The sequence below is a fragment of the Arvicanthis niloticus genome, chromosome 28 (genome assembly GCF_011762505.2).
Source record: "Arvicanthis niloticus isolate mArvNil1 chromosome 28, mArvNil1.pat.X, whole genome shotgun sequence".
NCBI lineage: Eukaryota > Metazoa > Chordata > Mammalia > Rodentia > Muridae > Arvicanthis > Arvicanthis niloticus.
The window spans coordinates 3,898,293-3,918,157 of NC_133436.1; the positions used below are offsets into that span (position 1 = coordinate 3,898,293).

At 47.0% G+C, this 19,865-nt stretch overlaps 2 protein-coding genes across 5 annotated transcripts in view; one reads left to right on the forward strand and one right to left on the reverse strand.

The window, feature by feature from the left end:
- Positions 1 to 1,039: 1,039 nt before the first annotated feature.
- On the forward strand, positions 1,040 to 2,867 carry Ttll2 (tubulin tyrosine ligase like 2). Its single transcript, XM_076926522.1, has 2 exons — positions 1,040 to 1,138; positions 1,300 to 2,867. Exons 1-2 carry the CDS (start codon positions 1,064 to 1,066, stop codon positions 2,845 to 2,847), a joined length of 1,623 nt encoding a protein of 540 aa, XP_076782637.1. The 5' UTR covers positions 1,040 to 1,063; the 3' UTR covers positions 2,848 to 2,867.
- Positions 2,868 to 3,311: 444 nt separating this feature from the next.
- LOC143440020 (centrosomal P4.1-associated protein-like) overlaps positions 3,312 to 19,865 on the reverse strand; it is a 29,472-nt gene continuing 12,918 nt past the window's right edge. For 2 of the 4 annotated variants that reach the window (XM_076926598.1, XM_076926599.1), the window contains exons 9-12: positions 18,298 to 18,438; positions 16,126 to 16,210; positions 12,314 to 12,431; positions 3,312 to 10,978 (exon numbers count right to left, since the gene is read on the reverse strand). In XM_076926598.1, coding sequence (XP_076782713.1) covers positions 10,789 to 10,978; positions 12,314 to 12,431; positions 16,126 to 16,210; positions 18,298 to 18,438 — 534 coding nt within the window. In that variant the 3' untranslated portion in view covers positions 3,312 to 10,788. The remainder of the gene's footprint in view (positions 10,979 to 12,313; positions 12,432 to 16,125; positions 16,211 to 18,297; positions 18,439 to 19,865) is intronic. The other 2 variants (XM_076926600.1, XM_076926601.1) reach the window with 1 other exon arrangement.

Consider the following 19,865-nt stretch of genomic DNA (forward strand, 5'->3'; position numbering starts at 1 on the left):
ATGTCACATACACACACACCGCATACACTTACACACCCCACAGACACATGTCATATACACAGAGATACACATATCACACACACACATACACACACACACACACCACATACACAGAGACACACAGATCACATACGCCACACACATCAGACACACAGACCCCAACACACATACTGCACACAACACATACACATAAACATATGTCACACACACACCACATATACATACATCCACACATACCATATACACACACACCACATATACACACACCACATGTACACATACCATACATACAGCACACACAAAACATGCACATAGATGTATATTGTAGACACACAGACCACATACACACACACCACACATACATAGACACACATACCACATATATACACACTACACACACACACACATTCACAGAACTTGAAACACTTATTGACATCATTAAGCTTAGCTTGAAAACACACTACAAACATAGGTCTCTTATTCGGCCCCTTGACCAAGGCTGTAGCAATGAACACATGTCATTCAGTTGACTCTGTCCTAACCCGGTATGCCTACTATCATACAGCGGCAGGCTGAGTATGACAGTGGGCCTCACATTTGGAAACACATGGTTGAGGAAACTCTCAGGAATCGCACGACATTGATTCACTCTTCTGTGTGTGTGAGTGTGAGTGGGTGTTAGCTTGTGTGCATGCGGGCTATGCAGGTGTACATGCCCTCTTGGGTGTGTGAAGACAAGAGGCTGATACTGGGTATCTTCTTCTATCACATTCTACCTCATCGTTGGAGACATGGTCTCTCGCAGACCTGGAACTAACTCAGTAGGCTAAGTTGGGTGGCCAGCAAGATCTACCATAGTGCTTGGGTGTCAGGGATCCAAACTCATGTCTTCATGATTGTGTGACAAGGACTTTACCCACAGACCCATCTCTTCAACCTCTCAACCTGGTTTTAAAAAGATGTGTTTAAATTCACTTATCTATTAAAAAATGACTACTTTTTTGTTTTCACGAATTACCTTACTCTTTCCACCAACAGTGCTGATCACAGAGACAGGACTACAATGGATGATCTGCAGAGTTTGGGTGGTGTGCCTGCAGAGATTTTTAGACTGCCACTAGAGGGACAGACCATACAGGTAAGCAGACAAATGGCAAGCCTAAGGGGGAGGTGGGTTTGTCTGCAGAGGTGGCAGGGAGGGCTCCTGTGCACAGAAGCTAGGGAGAGGGATGGAGAGAACCGTGTCATCTCTAATCTGAAGCTCTGTTGTTTCATCCTGTCTGGATGATCAATGTTTAGAAAAGAGACCCTGCAAGGACAGAAGATGAAGCCCCGGGGGCTGCCTTGAAGCCCCTGGTGTTCCGAGTGGATGAAAGCACACCTGAGGTGGTACAGAGTGTCCTCCTGGAGCGTGGGTGGGACAAATTTGACGAGCAATGTCAGGATGTGGAGGACTGGAATCTTTACTGGAGGTCATCCTCCTTCCGGATGGCAGAGTACGTCAATATCAAGCCCTGGCAGAGGCTCAACCATCACCCAGGGATGACCAATCTCACCAGGAAGGACCGCCTGGCCAAACACCTGGCGCGCATGAGAAGGCTCTATGGTGAGTCGCTCTATGAGTTCACGCCCCTGACATTCGTCATGCCCAATGACTATACCAAATTTGTGGCCAACTACTTCAAGGAAAAGCAGGATTTGGGTGCCAAGCCAAGCTACTGGATCTGCAAGCCGGCAGAGCTGTCTCGGGGGAGGGGGATAGTCATTTTCAGTGACATCCGAGACTTCATGTTCAAGGGCACATACGTAGTGCAGAGGTACATCTGTAACCCCCTACTCGTGGGTAGGTACAAGTGCGACCTCCGCATGTATGTCTGCGTCACCGGCTTCAAGCCTTTGACCATTTACATGTACCAGGAAGGGTTAGTACGGTTCGCCACTGAGAAATTTGATCTCAGTAATTTGGAAGACTATTATTCCCATTTGACCAACAGCAGCATCAACAAATTGGGGGTCTCCTACCAGAAGATCAAAGAGGTGGTGGGTCAAGGCTGCAAGTGGACCCTCAGCAGGTTCTTCTCTTACCTTCGGAACTGGGATGTGGACGACCTATTATTGAGGCAGAAGATCAACCGCATGGTGATTCTCACCGTCCTGGCCATGGCTCCGTCAGTCCCTGCCACCTACAACTGCTTCGAGCTTTTGGGGTTTGACATCCTTATTGATGACAACCTGAAGCCGTGGCTTTTGGAAGTCAACTACAGCCCTGCTTTGACCCTGGACTGTTCCACGGATGTCTCTGTCAAGAGAAGCCTTGTCCATGATCTTATTGAGCTGGTATACTTAAACGGGCTCAGAAGTGAGGAGAAAAAGTGCGGGAGAATTTCTCCGCGAAATTCCGTGGTCTCCCTGGCCGGGAGCAGTCAGAGTGAGCTCTGTGCCACTCCAGATTCCCCATCCTATGCATCTCTCATCCAGCTTACGATGGGCAGTAAAAGCAACCCAGCTGCCCAGCATCTCTGTCCCAAGCACACTCGAACCTCCCAGCTGAGAGAAATGTTGAACAGGCAGGACAGACTCCTGACAAGAGAAGCAGCCAAAAGCAAGCCACGGCACAAGCCTCGGCACTCGCCTCGCAAGATGCTCTCCCCGTATGCGTCTCAGCCGCAGCCCCACAAGATGAAGGGGCCCACGGGCGTCCTCCCGGAAGCTGGAAGTGCACCAAACGACCACGCAGGCAACTTTGTTCTCATCTTCCCTTTCAACAAGGCTACTTTCGGAGCCTCCAGGAACGGGTTAAATGTCAAAAGAATAATTCAAGAACTCCAGAAACTAATGAATAAATAACTCATAAGTGCTAAAAAGCTAAAATGGAGAAGTGAGGTGACTTTTTGAAAACTGAGGATTTCTGTAGCCAGGGGAGGTGATGGGGCCCGATGTCCTGACATGTGCCTTTAGCATACACATTGTTGCTGGGCGCGGAGGCACAGCGGCTGTGCCAGGGTGGGTGGTCAGACACTGGTCACACTGCTACTGTCTCAAATGCCACCGGTCACTACAATCAAACCGTGTGTTCCTTGTAACATGGGGGGGGGGGCGCGGGGAACGAGAAATAGAACATTTTAAAGTGATTTCTTAGGTAAAATAGTACAAAACTGGCAGCAATTATCTTTTATTTTTAACCAGCCACTGTTGATTAAAATTATTTGGGGGGAGCTGGGGAGATGGCCTCATTGGTAAAGTACTTGCCATGACACCATGAAGAGCGGCACCCAATTCCCCCCCACCCACCCACCCCCACGCCCCCACGGCACTTAAACAAGAAGCCAGGTATGCTGACACACACACTTGGGATCCCAGCACTGGAAAGGCGGACCCAGGCAGATACCTGGGGCGCACTGGCTTGCCAGCATAGCTGAATCGGTGAGCTCTAGCCAGTCTGAGAGATCTGGTCTCAGAAAACAAGGTGGTTGGTTTTTGAGAAATAACATTTGAGGTTGATCTCTGGCTTCCACTGACATGAGTGTGTGCGTACACACCGAGACAGACAGACAGACAGACAGACAGACACACAGGGGCCAATCATCAGCCACACTGAGTAGTGCTCTTCTTGGCCGCACTTGTCACCTGCTCCCACCCAGCACCTGATGATGGAGCCTCTCACACTTAGGCAAGTTATGATCCTGACAGATGAAAAGGCTTCAAGTCCCAGATCTCCTCAGAACACCATTAAGCAGGAGGGCAGCCAGCCTCATGGCCAAGTTCACAGACTGCCAGGAAGCAAGTTGTCACCCCATCTCGTTACTGTGACAGAGCACCTGACAAAAACAACTTAGTGAAGGGTTTATTGGGGCCAACCATCCAAGGGTATAGTCGGTTGTGAGGAGGCAGCAGGTGGCTGGTCACACCATGCTCACAGCCAGGAAGCAGTGAGAAACTGGGGTGGGAGTGGGGTGGAGGTCTTAGTACGCAGCCCACTTCCTCTTTTTCATTCCATCTGAGACTTCAGGCCATGGAATAGTGTCTCCCACATTTAGGTGGGGTCTTCCCACATCGATAAACCCAGTCTAGGAACTCACACAGATGGACTCAGTGATTTGTCTCCTAGATTCTGTCGAGTTGACACAACATTAACCATCACACAGATGGTGAGTTCCCAGGGCTGGGGGGCAGCGAGTGGGGTGGGGTCTGAGCAGGGAGGAGATGTTCCTTTTGGGGTGATGAGAACACTCCAGAACAAGGTAGCTGTAACAACCACATGGCTTCATGAATAGTCCAAAAGTAATGCTTATGTGTATTTTATAACAACAACAACAAAAACCCCATTAGGTAATAGAATAAGGGGGTCCCTGCTGATGCCTTTTTGCCAGAAATTTGTGGACAAATGTTCTTTTATGGGATCCTGGGATTCACACAGGTGCTTGTGAGACACTGCTGGAACCAAGACCCAGGAGGACTGTTACGTCTGTCTGTAGCTCATATTCCAGTCCCCCAAACAGCCCCGCTCCACAAAGGCTGTAGCTCTGTCTGGCCATGATCCTGTGGCCATCACCACTGCTAGAGAGCCACAGTAATTGTGCCCACTAGTGCCTCGGAAGGCAGCCTGGCTGGCAGAGGACTCAGAGAAACCTATGCAACCAACAGGCATGTGGAATTCCACCGCACAGCAGGGGTTGAAGGGGACCTGGCTTGGCTCCAGGCTATGTTGCCTGCAGTCTGTCTTGGGAACCATTCTGATACCACAAGACAACTCATGAGAGACTGGTTTGTGTGCTTCTGGGACAGACCCGAGGTCTCCATTCTCCCAGAGGCTCTGAAAAGACCTAGTACTTGGCACTCAGTATTCACTACTCTGAGTATTGAGCTCCAGCCCCTTCCTGCTGTTCAGCAACCATCTTCCTACATAAAGAACTGTGCACAGTCTCACCACCCAGGGGACCCAGTGTGGGCTTGCTGAACTGGACCCCAGTTAGTTATGGCCTGAGTTTGCCAGGAGTACTCAGACACCCATCCCGAGTCCATGGACAGGCTTGCCAACCCCTGTCCCATAGACCTGCCAATGGCCTGAGATAGCAGACCCAACTGATAAGCTCGTAAGCTGAATAGCAGCTCTGCTGGAGGACTGGAAGGAGGTCACCCTAGCAGTGTCTCTGTGACTTTTCCCTTCATCATCCTGGGAGTCTTAGCATGTTTCTATCATTGGCTTCTCAGCCCTTCTCAATCAGCTGAAAGCAGGCATGTCAACCCAGAAGCCTCTTGGAACCACTCGGACACATGCCCATCCACGGCTCTGAAGCAGTGTCTACCTCAGTATCATAGAATGAACCTCATGTTAGTGCCAGCTCCATAGACCAAGGTCCCGGAGAGTGGTCAATGCACCCTGTGGCCAAGCGGAACTTAGAGCCCTTGGTAACAGGCGTGCAAGCAGCAATCTCCACGATAGCCCCCGACAACAGCCATGTGGTCCAGACCAACTGTGTGCCTGTGTGCAATTCCATCTTCTTAGACCTAATCCAGGACCAAGTGGCTAAAACCAGTGCATGAGGGCTCGAGGGAGACCATGGCTCCTTCGAAGGCAAAGTCTATGCAGATAGCAGGAAAAACGATGGGGTTAGGAAAGCAACATGTGGAAGAGAGCACGGGAAAGTGACTGGGGGGCAGGTCAGTCCAGATTGTCCTCTGAGGCTTTTCAAACAAGATCTGGGGTGAGATTCCAAGGTGTGTGACCCAAGGATGGAAGAGCTCTTCCTGTTGGCTCCTAAGTGCTGTTTGCCCACTCCCAACCCCAGGTTCAACCAACAGTAAGTTAAAAATATTTTTCAATTGTGTGGAAAAAAAAAGAGAGAGAGAAAGCAGCTTATGAATTAGAGACCAAATATTATAATAGAAACCATTGAAAAGAACCAGGCAGGGGTCCTGGAGCCAAGAAATGCATCCACAGGAAAAGTCACCATTAAAAGAACAATTAGTAAGTCCTAAGATAAGGCCACTATCCAGTTAGAAAAACAAAAAGGAAAAAGATGAAAAAGCAGTGACTAGTCAGGGACCATGTGACCCATCACACTCGACAGGCAGCTTAAGGTAGCACCAGATAGAGAAGTGAAGGGGGCCTGGGGACTCATCAGCCTTCAAGGTGGGACACCCCGTGCTTCACGTCCCTGGTGTTGTGTCAGGATACTTTAGGAGAGCAGGGAGAGGGAGGGAGGATTTCCTGGGGCTCAGTCTCAGGACATTTTGGTCTGTGGTGGCAGGGAAGTTATGGCACTGGCCATAGGCGTGGAAGTGCCCTGGGCTCCTCACATCACAGCAAATCAGGAAGCAGAGAGAGCACTGGACCAATGGCAAGGCTGAACCTTCAAGGTCCAACATTCAGGAATACACTTTTTACCGACATAGACCCACTCCTTAAACATTCCACAGCCACTCCCAGAGGTAGAGTGTTCAAACACAGGAACCCAGGGAGGGGGACAGCTCACATTCAACAGGTTTGTATCTGTGCAGGTGCGTGTATGTGTACATAACCCCCAAAACTCCAGAATCTTGAAAGCGTCAAGAAGCACATACTGCGTATAGAGGAGCCCCCGAGGTCCTCAGTAGGACTCTTGGCAGACACCATACACACCAGAGGAGACATGTTCACAGAGCTAAGAGCTAAATGCAGTGAGGACTCTGCCCATAATCTCTTGGCAGATGAAAGCTGAGAGGTTCCACAGCACCAGATGTGGCATAGGAAGCCCAGCAGGGGGAGTGCTTTGAGAGGAAATGAGAGAACACTAAATGCTAACTGAACCTTGAAGGTAAACATCCACTCAGACTCAGAATACTCTGACTAAAGGCTGGCATGGCGATCGATCCGCTCAACTCTTATGCATGAATTTAGCAGCAGAGGGATTAGCAAAGCCAAAGCCATAGCTATCTTTTTTACACACTAGGGGAAGCCTTTTTTTTTTTTTTTTTTTTTTTTTTTTTTTTTTTTTGGCTTTTGGTGGCCTCATGCTGTGCTCTGCAGGGAACCTATCCAATACTCAAGCTCCTTAAGTCCCAGCTGGCCCAGGTTTCAGATGGTGACAGCAAACAGGTGTTGCTGTGTAGAGGAGGGTGACCCTAGTGGAAGTACAGTTGGGCCAAACTGAAAATCTTGAGTTCAAGAGACACCATAAACCATGGCCATATTGACATTAGAAATCATTCCATATTCCTGAGTCCTGAATTCCACATGGTGAGATCAAGGAAGGGCAATAAAAATTGTCAGTTCCCAAGGGTGGGGTTTCAGGTATTGTTTTGAGAGCTGTATCTGGCTCCAGGCACCATGGGGTTGGGGACAAGGCGGCAGCTTGAGACGTTCCCAGGATCTCATCCTTTCTCCAGCACAGTGTTCTCCAACTCTTGGTTGGCCACTGTGCTGTACTTGTTCTGTCAGTAACTGGTGGAGGAGAGGCAAGGTCACAGCACACACACTGACTCTCCACTCATCACCGCTGAGACAAGACACCTTCCCATAGTTGACTCGGTGAGCATGCAGGTGTGGACACTGAGGACAACTGCACTCTGGAGGGTGGTGCCCACAGCCATCTCCTTCTAGCTCCAGGCTCTCTGAATCCATATTCAAGACCCTAACCCCAGGGCCTACCTATTGTTCCACCTTGGTGCTAAGCTGGTGTCCTGGGTAGTTTTATGTCAACTTGACATGTGCTAGAATGATCTGAAAGGAGGGACCCTCGACTGAGAAAATGCCTCCATAAGATCTGGCTGCAGAGAATGTTCTTAATTAGTGATCATTGTGGGAGAGCCCACCCCATAGTGGGTGCTACTATCCCTGGGATGGTGGTTCTGGGTTCTGTAAGAAAGCAGGTCGAGCAAGCTGTGGTGAGCAAGCCAGTAACCAGCACCTCCTATGGCCTCTGCATCAGTTCCTGCCTCCAGGTTCCTGCCCTGCTTGAGGTCCTGTCCTGACTTCCTTTGATGATGAGCAGCAACATGGAAGTAGAAACCAAATAAACCCTTTCTTCCCCAAATGGCTTTTTTGGTCATGGTGTTTAATCATAGCAATGGAAACCTTAAGACAAATAGGCACCGGGATAGTGGGGTATTGCTGTGATAGACTGACCTTGTTTTGGGAAGATCTGTTTTGGGAAGGACTTTGGGACTTTGGGCTAGAAAAGCCATTGAGCCTTGAAAGCTCAGTGCACTGTTCTATAGGAGCTGGGAAGATATGAATGGAGGGCAAGACAATGGGGGCCTGGCTTGTGAAGTTTTCGGAGGGAAGTTGAAAGAATCATTATTTTTGAATCATGATTCTGTGGTTCTGGTTAGCTGGGGCTGGAGCATCAGCTGTGGCTAACAAGATACCAGAACTACTAAAGTGAAACCTTTGATTTGTTGGGAGACTTGATGCTGGTTAGCTGGAGCTGAGAAATTAGCCGTGATGAAGAAGAGACCAGCTGGAAATTGAGGGGAAATCTTCTGGGAAGTGTTTCCTGAGAACCAGCACACAGAAGCTGTGTTCCAGAGGCAGCCAAGGTTGTACCTTGCACTGGCAACTGAACTTGGTAGTGTTGACTCACCCGGGTGGTACTGGTTTTGAGGGCATGAAGGGATCATGGAGAACAGCTGAGCACTGACACCATGAACAAAGCCTTGGTGAAGGTGCAGCCTAGTTGCAGCGGAAGACCCTAGCATTTTGGAGATGCTAGTATCATGGGTTGACCACCAAGAATAGCATCAGCCTTGGCATGGAGCCAGTTGGAGCTTGGAAGACAAGCTGTGTGTGCTGCAGAGGGTGGAGCTGGGAGTGACCCAAGCCCCTTGAAGGATTTCAGAAGATTGTGAGTGAGTCCCAATCATTGGATGCTGAGTTATTTATGCTGTTGACTTTGCTTTGTTCAGATTGTGACTGTGCCCTGGTTCTTCCCTCTGGAGGTATGGAAGGATTTAACTTATTTTTGATTTTATGAGATCTCACAGTTGAGAAACTAAATTTTAAAAGATTTGGGGTTTTAAAAGAGGCTAATTAAAAAAAAGAAACTAAATTTTAAAGTGTTTGAATTTGGAACTTTTAAAATTTATAAACTGTTTTGTATTGTGATATCAATGTGAATGTGTGATCTTGGGGAGGAACAAGAAAGGAAAGGTAACACTGTTGTGTTTGTGTGTCAAGCTGACAAGCGGTCTGGGGACGGATAGTGGAGGATAGTGGGAGGATAGTGGAGTGGTGAGTCAAATAACCTGGAACTCCAGCCCACTCGTCCAGAACTCTATAAAGTTCTGTTTTGTCCTCTGCAGCCTAAGCAAGTCACGTTGCTTAGACTTGGCCCACGCTGGGGATGAAAGGTCCTGGCTCACACTGGGGACTCTGGTGGCTGGCACATGCAGCTGCAGAACTAGCTTTGTGATGGCAGACGACGGTATAGACAGGGCTCTGGAATCTCAGGTCTTTGTGAACCCTGCTTCTGGCACCTCCTATCAATTTTCAAAATAATTTGAGGGCATTGTCAACTGCTTACAAGCTGTGAATCCCATGCAGAGGCCGACAGTCAGAGACATCCGTGATGCAGCCATGGCTCACACAAGCGATGAGAATTTAACAGCTCACTTCAATGAGACAGACCCTAGCTGCAAAGACCCTGCCAAAGGCATGTAAGACTCTAGTGGACAGGACATAGAGAAACAGGGGCATTGTCTGTTCCAGTGCCTGGCACAACAGCTGAATGACTGCACAGCCCAAGTTGAGACCAGAGACAGAGGATCTTTTCCCTACCTTGCAGATCCTCTGCCACCAAAAAGGCAAGCGTGCTTGCCCTTTGGAAGTTCTTATCATTGACTTCAGAAGATGAACCAGGGCGAGGGCATGACCAGCCATTCCTCTCCACTGGGCACCACTGGGCATCACCAGCTAACACACAGTGAGTTCTTTCTGAATATGCTCACCTTGTATCAGTTTGGAGGACACAGAGATGAAAAACAAACAAACAAACAAACAAACAAACAAAAAAAAACCAAAACCCAAAAAACCTCCACATTCTCAGAACTCATCAGTGCAGGGACTGAAAGGCATGGCCAAGGAGAATTGGGAACTCTATTGAGATTGGCTGCTACCTAGTAGCTAGGGAGAGATCTCTCCTACAGCAGACCGCTCCCACAAAATGAGGCGGAAGCAGGCAGACTCACAGGAACAGGTAGGAGATGTGGTCCACTGTGTTTCTGTGTTTGTTTTTATCTGTGGTTTTACTCATGTCCTTGTTGATTGACAGATCATAATTATGTGAATTTATGGGATAGAATGCTACACGAGGTTCTGTGTAGACACTTCAGGATGGTTAAATCATGTCTATTCACACATCAGGCACCAGTGAAGATACATCCCCCTCGATCCCACTTATGAGGACTCTAAAAGGGGGTAGAAGTAGATGCAGGCAGGCATTGGCCAAGCAAAACATAGAGCTGGCTGTTGTTAATGGCTGCTCCCAGGAATTAGCCAGCAGTGATTACGCTGCTTCCCTTGTACCCTCTGCTCCAGAGCCAGACTCTGACAGAAGGCACGGTCTGGACAAGGCCATGGAAGCCATGTCCAGGGCCTCATTTCTGGCTACTGCTTCTCTGACCCCTCTCCCAAGATGGTGGCTACATGGTCTCTTTCTTTACATGTTTTGGATGCCTCTTTACTCCTCATGTATAGGGGTCTCCAGGACTGTCACGGGGCTCTATTGATGTCAGCTGCTTTGTCTGTTTTGGTCAAAAGTATATTTGGAAATTGAAGCCTACTGCCTGGCATTGAGTCTGTTGGATGCACTACTTCCAGTCCAGGATGACAGTTCCCGTCTCATCTTTGACCCTGACCCTCCCTGAGGCATACTTGGTCTCCTGGCAGCCATTGCAGTACACAGTCTTGGTCGTGCCATCTGGGAATTCCCTCCGCTTGAACCTGGCTGTGTGGATTTCTTTCTGTCCGTTGCTGAACATGATGGTTTTGTCTCCATTCCTGTCGAATAGAGATACTTTGCTAAGTGGAACTATACAGAAGCAAACCACGTGAGTGTGGAGGAACTGGGAAAGATCAAAGCCATACGACCACCTAGATTCCCATGTCTCCCCCGGGGGAGGAAGTTGAGGCTCTTCAGGGCAAGAGTAGGGAAAGCATTTGAGACTTCAAAGACAGGAGAATCCCAGACTGTCTGGGCATAGGAAGGTGGAGGGGGCAAGGGAGCTGAGACCTGCCTGAGCCCACAATCTGAGATGGGTGAGCAGAGTCAGCAAGACTGCTCGGTTCATGACAGAAACACAACAGAAAGAGTCCTGGGTACTATGCATTCTGCTGATACCACCGGCAGAGCTTCAGAAGCTCTGGGTTGGGGTGGGAACCCTGAGCATACTGGAGGAGCTGGTAAGGTCAAGATCATGGAGGAAACATGCCCAGAACAAACCATAGTCAGGGAATATTGGGAACATTTCAGGTGAGTTTATTAACCTCTGGCCCAAGCTATTAGACATGTGACTGGAGGCCCCATGAACCTCGATGACTGCACACACCAGCACTGACACAGTGCCGTAGCACATTCTTGTGGTTTAGATTCTTTGCTTACACGTGCTGCAATCGGTTTGTGCTTCTACTCAACATGGCTTGGAGAGGTGGACACTGAGGACTGCACTCAAGGTTGAGCAGCTCCAGTCACCTATTGACTGCATCTACAAACCTATGTTGACATGTCACCTAACACCAATGGCATACTTGAGAAATACAGGGTAAGATTATTCTGACGTCAAGCTAGATGACTACAACATTAGCTAATGATGTGAACTGTGGGGTGACCTTTGTCCCTGAAGTCAATCACAGCACACTCTTGGGGCCATGTGACGGCCCCAAAATTCTATGTCTAAGCTCATGTTCTCTATAAAAAGATTTGAACTGATGTCACAAAAAAATTCTTGTAGGCCCAATGGTGTCATATTTTCTGGTATAATTTCTTTATACTTATTGTTATGTGTATAAGTGTCTGCCTGCATGTATATCTGTGAACTACATGAGTGCCTGGTGCCCATGGAGGTCAGAGGAGGCCATTGGATTCCCCTGGAACTGGAGTTACAGATGATTGCAAGCTGTCATGTAGGTGCTGGGGACTGAACCTGTGTCTTCTCTAAGAGCAACCAGTGCTCTTAACCATTGAGCCGTCTTTCCAGGCCCTGTTGCTATATTTATATAAATGCTTGAACTTGTGCAAACATGTAAATGACTACAGATGTATTATAGAACACAAAGCCCAGGGTTGAAGTAGGGGTTCACACCATCTGGTGGAGTGCATTGGGGGTGGGGGCTGACCTTTTCACTGTCACAAATGTCCCATCAGGGAACACAGTCTCCTCACATCCATCCCTGAGCTGTTTCACTGTCCCATCAGGAAACACGGTTTCCTTGGAGCCATCTGGGTAGAATTTTTCTGTAGGACACATTTGTTTAAAGTACATGTTAAAATGAATGCATTTGGAAGTCACCACGTCATATCTAAATGACCTATGTTAAAATATTAATGCAAAAGAGATCATATTTTTAACCATATAAGCTTGTAGTCAGGATTGGTAGACATCGCACCCAATGCCCCATTGATCCACTTTTGGGTAAGACTCACCTGTAGTGTGGATGGTCATCTAGTATGTGTAAGACTCAGCAGGAGCGTGGATGGTGTGTACAAGTGTGGACAGTCTCTGGTGTGTATAAGTGTGGACGGTATCTGGTGTGTATAAGTGTGGACGGTCTCTGGTGTGTGTAAGTGTGGACGGTCTCTGGTATGTATAAGTGTAGATGGTCTCTAGTGTGTAAGGCTCAGCAGGATGGATGTCTCTAGTGTGTGTAAGTGTGGATGGTCTCTAGTGAGTATAAGTGTGAATGGTCTCTAGCGTGTAACAAACAGTTCATGAGGTTTCTACTTGGTGATGATGAACAAGTGACACCTTTAATAGAAAATGGATTCAAGTCTCAAACTCTGATATTTTTCCATGTTGTGGATTTGTGGTAAAAACCCTTCATTGGTGCCAGGTAGTGCTAGGTGCTGGAATTCCAGGCTGAATTAAAGTAGGAATGCAAGAGCTACCAGCGTTCATGATTCTCTTCCAGGCTGCAGTGTGACCAGCCAACTCATACTCCTGCCACCACACCCTCCTGATACATGGGGCAATGTTTCTCGGACCTGTGAACCAAAATAAATTCCTCTTCCCTCTCTTGCCTTTGGTCAGTTATTTGTCCACAGCAGTAAAGAAAGAAACCAAGACACTGTTGAAAATGCTTTTACTGTTCCATATTGACTTTCAAAGGCAAGCTAGGTTATTAGCAACCACAGTGACAATTTATTTAGGGACAATTTCCCACTGTGGAGTGTGCTGAAGCTCTACTGCATCCAAGGTTGTTACCCAGGGCCTGGTAACAATGCATGGTTACAGTGCAGAGTGCTTTCCAATGTGCGTTTGCAGAAAGTACAAAGGGCTTCCAAGTGAAATGTCATTGATTGGTTTCCATGTGTTCTTCTGAATGTCTGTGTGCTTTGTGCACATGTGTTGGTCAATGTTTAACAGTTGTTGACAGACAAAAAGGAGCATGAACTATACTTAGGAAAAATAATGTGCCATGGAATCTTGACACCATATTGGTGCCGTGTCCTGAGGGGCTAGTAGTTCTCTTTGATTCGATAGCTTGAGATCTCAGAATCATGTTGTGGTAAATACTGTTTGGGGGTTTCCACCCCACCCTAGATCATTTTGTTCCCAAATAAATGATGCAAAATCATAATATTTATAAGCCTTAAAAGCAGCAGAGCTGGGCAGATGTCAACCCTCTGTGCTATTTTGTCTACTTCCCTGTCAATAATCCTGAGATATCATTTGTCATGTTCCACCATGCTCCTATTCCCTCATGGTCCTGCACTCACGATCCACCTACCCCATGGTGTCTTTTTCCTTCCTCTTCTCCTCTCCCTCAAGGTCTTTGCCTCAGACCTCAAGCCCAGGAACCAAAGCTCCACCTACCTCTCTTCTGCCTAGCTATGGGCTGTTGGCATCTTTATTAACCAATAGTTTTAAATTAAGGAGCAAGGTTTGCACGATGGAAGCTGGCACACAAGATAATTCACTCACTTTGAGGCAAGTACACTTGGGTTACAAAATTTAGCAGTACAGTACATAGCAACAGACGAAACCTCAACAGAATCCTGTGACTGTTTGGGGGCAGAATCAATGCAAAATGGTCTTTGCTGAACTTTGCCAAACACAGAGACACACAGGAGCATCCAGAAATGGCAAGAAGGGACTGTGATATTTTCTTTTTGAGCTGTCACATGAGGATATTCTGGAGAATATGAAACATACAGACAGACAGTGATGGCACTCAGAAACAGATGTACAGTTAAGTGATGCATTTCAGACACATTCTGCACAGACCAGCCAAGATTCAAAGACCAGATATATCTACCAAACCCTTTTCTGTTTTCACCAGACCTGGTTACCATCCACCAACCCCATAGAGCACTTGTGAACAAGCAAGTGTCATTTTTCAATGCCAAGTGTACGCCAAAAGTTACTGAATAAGTAATTGCTCTCCTGTTCACATCTGTGTTCACCAGCCTATAAAAACCTCAGGGGTGGAACAAAGACCATAATAGCACTGGCTGAAATATGAAGACTAAGAAAGAAGTCTCAGGTAGATTCAGCAGCCCTGTGGTTGGGCCAGGCTACACACAGCACAGAGAGCAGCCTGATCAGCATGATCAGCAATGGATTCATTCTGTCTGGGCACTGTCCTATATTATAGTTTATGAACTCTTCTGCTAATGCAAAAAAAGATCACACACACACACACACACACACACACACACAAACCCTAGTGCAGATCAGTATCCAGTATCCTGGAAGGGCCCAAATATCAGATGTCACTAAAACCAGATCAGAGCTGCTGCTTCCAGTGCTCTGATGGTGTATGCTGATCATGGTGTCCACAAGGCTCAGCTTTGCAGCTACATTGATACAGGATGCAAAGTCTGTGTCTACAGATTGGGCCTGAGCATGGGCCCAAAATGCCACTCTCAAAGAAGGACGAACCAGAAACAAAAACAGAAACAAACAAACAAACAAACAAAAACCTCAAAACAACAGCAAAACCAAACTACCTATGTTGTCAGCTGCTGATCACTGAGGAATATTTCTACTTTCTCCAACTTCTTTTTAAAGAATCTGTAGCAATGGCCCTGAGGTGGGCTCAGCACAGCCAATCTTGCTTGTCATTAGGGAACTAACATGAAGGATCTCAGGCTATTGTGCTAGGGCACCTGGCCAAAATGTACAGAAGCCTTTCTGGAGGGGCAGGTCCAGTCTGGGCCCTTAGGATTAACACCAAATCTGTCCCCAGGGGACAAACTGGAAAGGTAAGAAGACAAGGCACCATGAGGAACCAGCCGTGTGACTAGCCCCATACTGAGCTTCATGTCTGGGGTCAGGCTGTCCCCAGATCAAGACTGTGAGGCAACTGTGTGTAAAGTACCTTGAGAATTGAGGGACAGTAGGAGAAAACAGGAGATTAGGTAGGCAGTGTTAGCTGACACACTGGATAGACCTGAAACAGAGCACAAGGAAGTGAAGAAAGTCATCAAGCCAAGAAAGACAATAGAGAGCAAGTGAGATTTAGTTAAAGAGAAAAATGGCAAACTGGAGGGTAGTTTTAAAGACTTTACCTAAATGGAATGAAGATAATATTCTCAGAGAGGAGCCGGATGCGTGGCATGCTGTACCTGCACCCCAAAGGTTTAGGAAGATGAGGAACGGAGGGCGGGTAATGTTTGTAGAAGAAATAGCTGAGAATATTCTCGAATTTAATAACATAAAAATGGCACACAAAAATTCAGTACATCCAATTTTATAAATTTCAGGAAAATTAAAAATGACTCTTTGGGTATAATTTTGCCCTATGTGATTCACAGAATGATTTCTCATTAAAAAAGAAAAACACTAAGATCGAATGGGGCAGCCCAAGCTTTTCTTCAGTGATTTCAAGACTGAATGTCTGCTGTCTTCTCTCCATGGTACTCACCCACCTGACAATTTCCAACACAGGCAGGCACTGAGCCCGAAGACACAGGCGACAGCACTCACCGGTCCACTTGTTAGGAAACTGCACAACTTCGACGCCATCCGGGTAGGTTGTGTGTGTTGTTTGAGCGTCCGCATAATAATAAATCTGTGAAGACAGGGAAACCCACATTGGGAGGCGGTTCCCCTTACATTGTGAGCTCCAGGGAATCTGATCAATTACTTCCCGTAGGTGGCTGAGAGTACAGGTTCAGCAGGTCAGGAAGGCCCGACTGCATCTCTGGGTGCTTGCTTCCACAGGTGTGGAACACAGGAGGTGGCGCTAGCCACTGACACCCCAGGGATGACAATAGGCCATTGGTTACAGGGAGACTGTGGGGTGCAGCTCAGTCCTCAGTTTTGTACCTGTTCTAACTCATTACTCGCTGGGCCTTCATACCTCATGGGACCTGTAGCTGGTGAGGTCTCGGTTTTGGTGGACATGGCTGTGAGCCCCAGGGTCCCATGAATCCCACAGTTTTCAGACCAGTGGAGTAGAGCTCACAAGTGCCTTAGAAATTCATGGACCTGAGCATTGTGAGCTGCCACTTAACCTCGGCGTTTCTGATAGTCAACGTCTCCCTTAGTTTCCAAGGAGAAAGAGAAGGAAGGAGGACAACATTTACAAAGGGGGTGGAGGGTGATGGGTGCAGGAGAGCGAGTGCTCCCGATGCTACGGCCAGTCCCTAGATCTGAAGAAGGAGATATTAAAAAAAAAAAAAAAATGCCACAGCCAAGGGTAGAGGGGGTTGAACGGGGTGGTTGTCTGAAAAGTAAGAATGTGGACAGAAGACACTGCTCTACTCCTGATTCAAACTCCTGCCCGGTCACATCAGATCAGTCCTCTGAGGTGGATCCATGTCTCTCTATCCACAGAAGAGGAGAAAGAAGATGGAGTGTCTTTAAATAGAGTCATACCATTAGAAAATCTGTGATTCTGAGATCTGAATGTGTTTTGGTTAGCGTCTGTCGACTAGGCACAGGCTAGAGTCATTTGAGAAGATGGAACGATTTGACAAGATCCCTCCACTAGATTGCCCTACAGGCAAGTCTGGGGGGCATTTTCCTGATGAGTGATAAATGAGGTCCAGACCACTGTGTGAGTGGTGTCACACCTGAAAAGGTGCTTCTGAGTTTTAGGATAAGCAGGCTGAGCAAGCCATGGGAAGCCAGCCAGTAAGCAGCGCTCCCCCATGTTTGCTTAAGCTCCTGCCACCAGCTTTCTGCAGTGATGGTGACTTCCCTCGATATTGTGATGGGGACATGTAAGCCAAAGAAATCCTTTCCTTCCCAAGTTGTTCTTGGTTGTGGTGTTTATTGTAGCAGTAGAAAGCAAACTAGGAAATACAGCTTCTGTGTTCTATGATTTTTAAGCATTCTCTATATCATCTCTATCTCTATCTCTATCTCTATCTCTATCTCTATCTCTATCTCCTCTATCTCTATCTCTATCTCTATCTCTATCTCTATCTCTATCTCTATCTCTATATCTGAAAGGCATGGGTGTCGGGAGTGCCTCTGTCTCTACCAATATGTAAGTGCCATGCTTTCCCTTTGCACATCGGAAGACACAGGAAGGAAACAGCAGCTCCTGGACAGAGAGCCCTGGAGAGGGGCATGCTCGCTGTTCAGGGTCTTACTGTCACCAGTACTGAGCAGGAGTCAGAGCAGGGGAAGTTCTCTCCCAGCTTGCACTGAGCCCTGTTCTCTCTCCTCCCTCATCCCTGTCGATTCTCTTTATCTGCCCATCCTTGTACCATGTCTGCCTAAGAAATACGTTTGTGATCTTTATGCCCCAAGGTGACACAACACATCTCTTTGCTCCCCAGGGCCATGAGTTCCTGAAAGTCACCATTTAAATAAGTCTCCCAGGATTTCCAGGATTTTTTTCTCAGAATGTAGGTTAGCTCAGGTCTGTGGGAGGGTATCTGGATAACAACAAAAAAATTCACAACAGAGGGTGGGACGCTGGTGGAAACACCACTAATGTGCAACTCTACTGGGTGAGACCATGAAGATTGCTTACATCATACACCATGGACAAAATTCTCATTAGCAAGACAGTTCTGACCTTCCACCTTCCCTCATCTCCTGACACCAGGGGAACAAAAGAACGCACATCTATAAAAGGTTTGCTAGTCACTGGGTAGGCTCTGATTCTGAAAGAATACAAGTGTGTGTGTCCATGGCACGCACCACTCTCTGATCGGACTTGACCTTCTTCATGTCACCATTAAAAAACTTGATGAGGGTGGTCTTCTTGTCAGCACTGATCTCTTTCCTGGTTCCATTGGGGAAGGTGATGATAGTTCGCCCATCACTGAGCAACCGCTCAACCTTGATGGACACACAGAAACGCCCAGATGAAGAGTTATAGCAGGCATAATGAACATGTTTCCACTATTTCCTCTTGTATTCAAAATCACTGCCCACCATCTGCCTGGCACGCTGGATCCTAGCTGCTACACACATATATACAAACATGCACACACACACACACACACACACACACACACACACACACACACACACTATACTGATGAGTTCTCTATCCTTGTTCTGCATGTGGTCATCACTAGGAAATGCAATAATTTGTTCCTCAGTGTCTGCCTTCCTTCAAGTTGACACTGTGTATTTGCCATGAATCTGTATGATCCCTCAACCCAGCATTGATGAACCAGAAATCCTGGGCCAAACACAATTGCACGATTTCTATGTAAACATGAACTTCTGTGCTTATTCTGTCTTCTCACTTTCTCCTCTCCTCTCATACACAACACTAAACGGTTTCAATTAATAATGAGTAAATAAGCAACTCCAAATGCATACTGCTAGGCTCTCAGTAGAAAACATCATCCCTTTAAAGGTTAATGAAAACAAAGACACCGGCAGAAATGTCCTCAACTTGCTACACCAATGCAAGTTCTCCCATTATGCCTGCTTCGCCCCTTGCTCACATCAGAAGACCATGTTGAATGATGGAGGACATTGAGATGGGGTGAGTCACTATGACATTCATACAATGATGAAGTTGCCTAATGCAGTTCTGAGAGAGAGTCGTGCATGATCATGTGATTTTCAAAGTTTTCACTATGAAAATAGGAGATGAACCATCTAAGAGGATATAAAAAGGATTGTTTTCTAGTTTAGACTGTGTCATGGCTTTTTCATTTTTTTTAACATAGTAGATACGTGTGTGAAAACATATTTGACAAGATGTAAAATCTAATCTGACCCTCAACAGCTTCGGAATGGCTTGTCTAACTGTAGAGAGTTCACCGACATGTATGGACTTGGGCTGAGGGGACAGCTCCGCTGTGAAAGGCCAGACTCTCAGCCAAAGTTATATGTAAAGTATACATTTTGGGTCTGGTTAATTATATTGTGTGACTTTTCTTATTGCAAATTTTTTATAATAAAGTTTTAACTAAAAATAGAATTTTTAATATAAGAGTGAATGAACGAGAAAAGAATTCAGCATATCCAATGCAAGGCACACAGAGATTCAAGGTAAGACATCAGAAGACACAGTACTATAAAGGGGAGTCAGAGAGATGGGGACTGCAGCTGATGTTAGGTTAGAAGACAGAAAACTCAGAGCAGAATGCTATTTGCCATGGACCACCTGCTTATCACGTTTATACCCTGTGGCTTCTGAAGCCCAAGCCAGTGATTGGTCCATAACTTGTTGGCCTAACCAGCAATGGCCCTCCTTCTTGTCTGTGCTTTGTTCGGCTGTGTTTCTTTGCTCGACAACCATGTGA

Coding starts and splice junctions, on each gene's coding strand:
- Ttll2 (XM_076926522.1), top strand. CDS start 1,064: ATGGATGATCTGCAGAGTTTGGGTGGTGTGCCTGCAGAGATTTTTAGA. Junction 1,139..1,299: donor TAGAGGGACAGACCATACAG/GTAAGCAGACAA, acceptor ATCAATGTTTAG/AAAAGAGACCCTGCAAGGAC.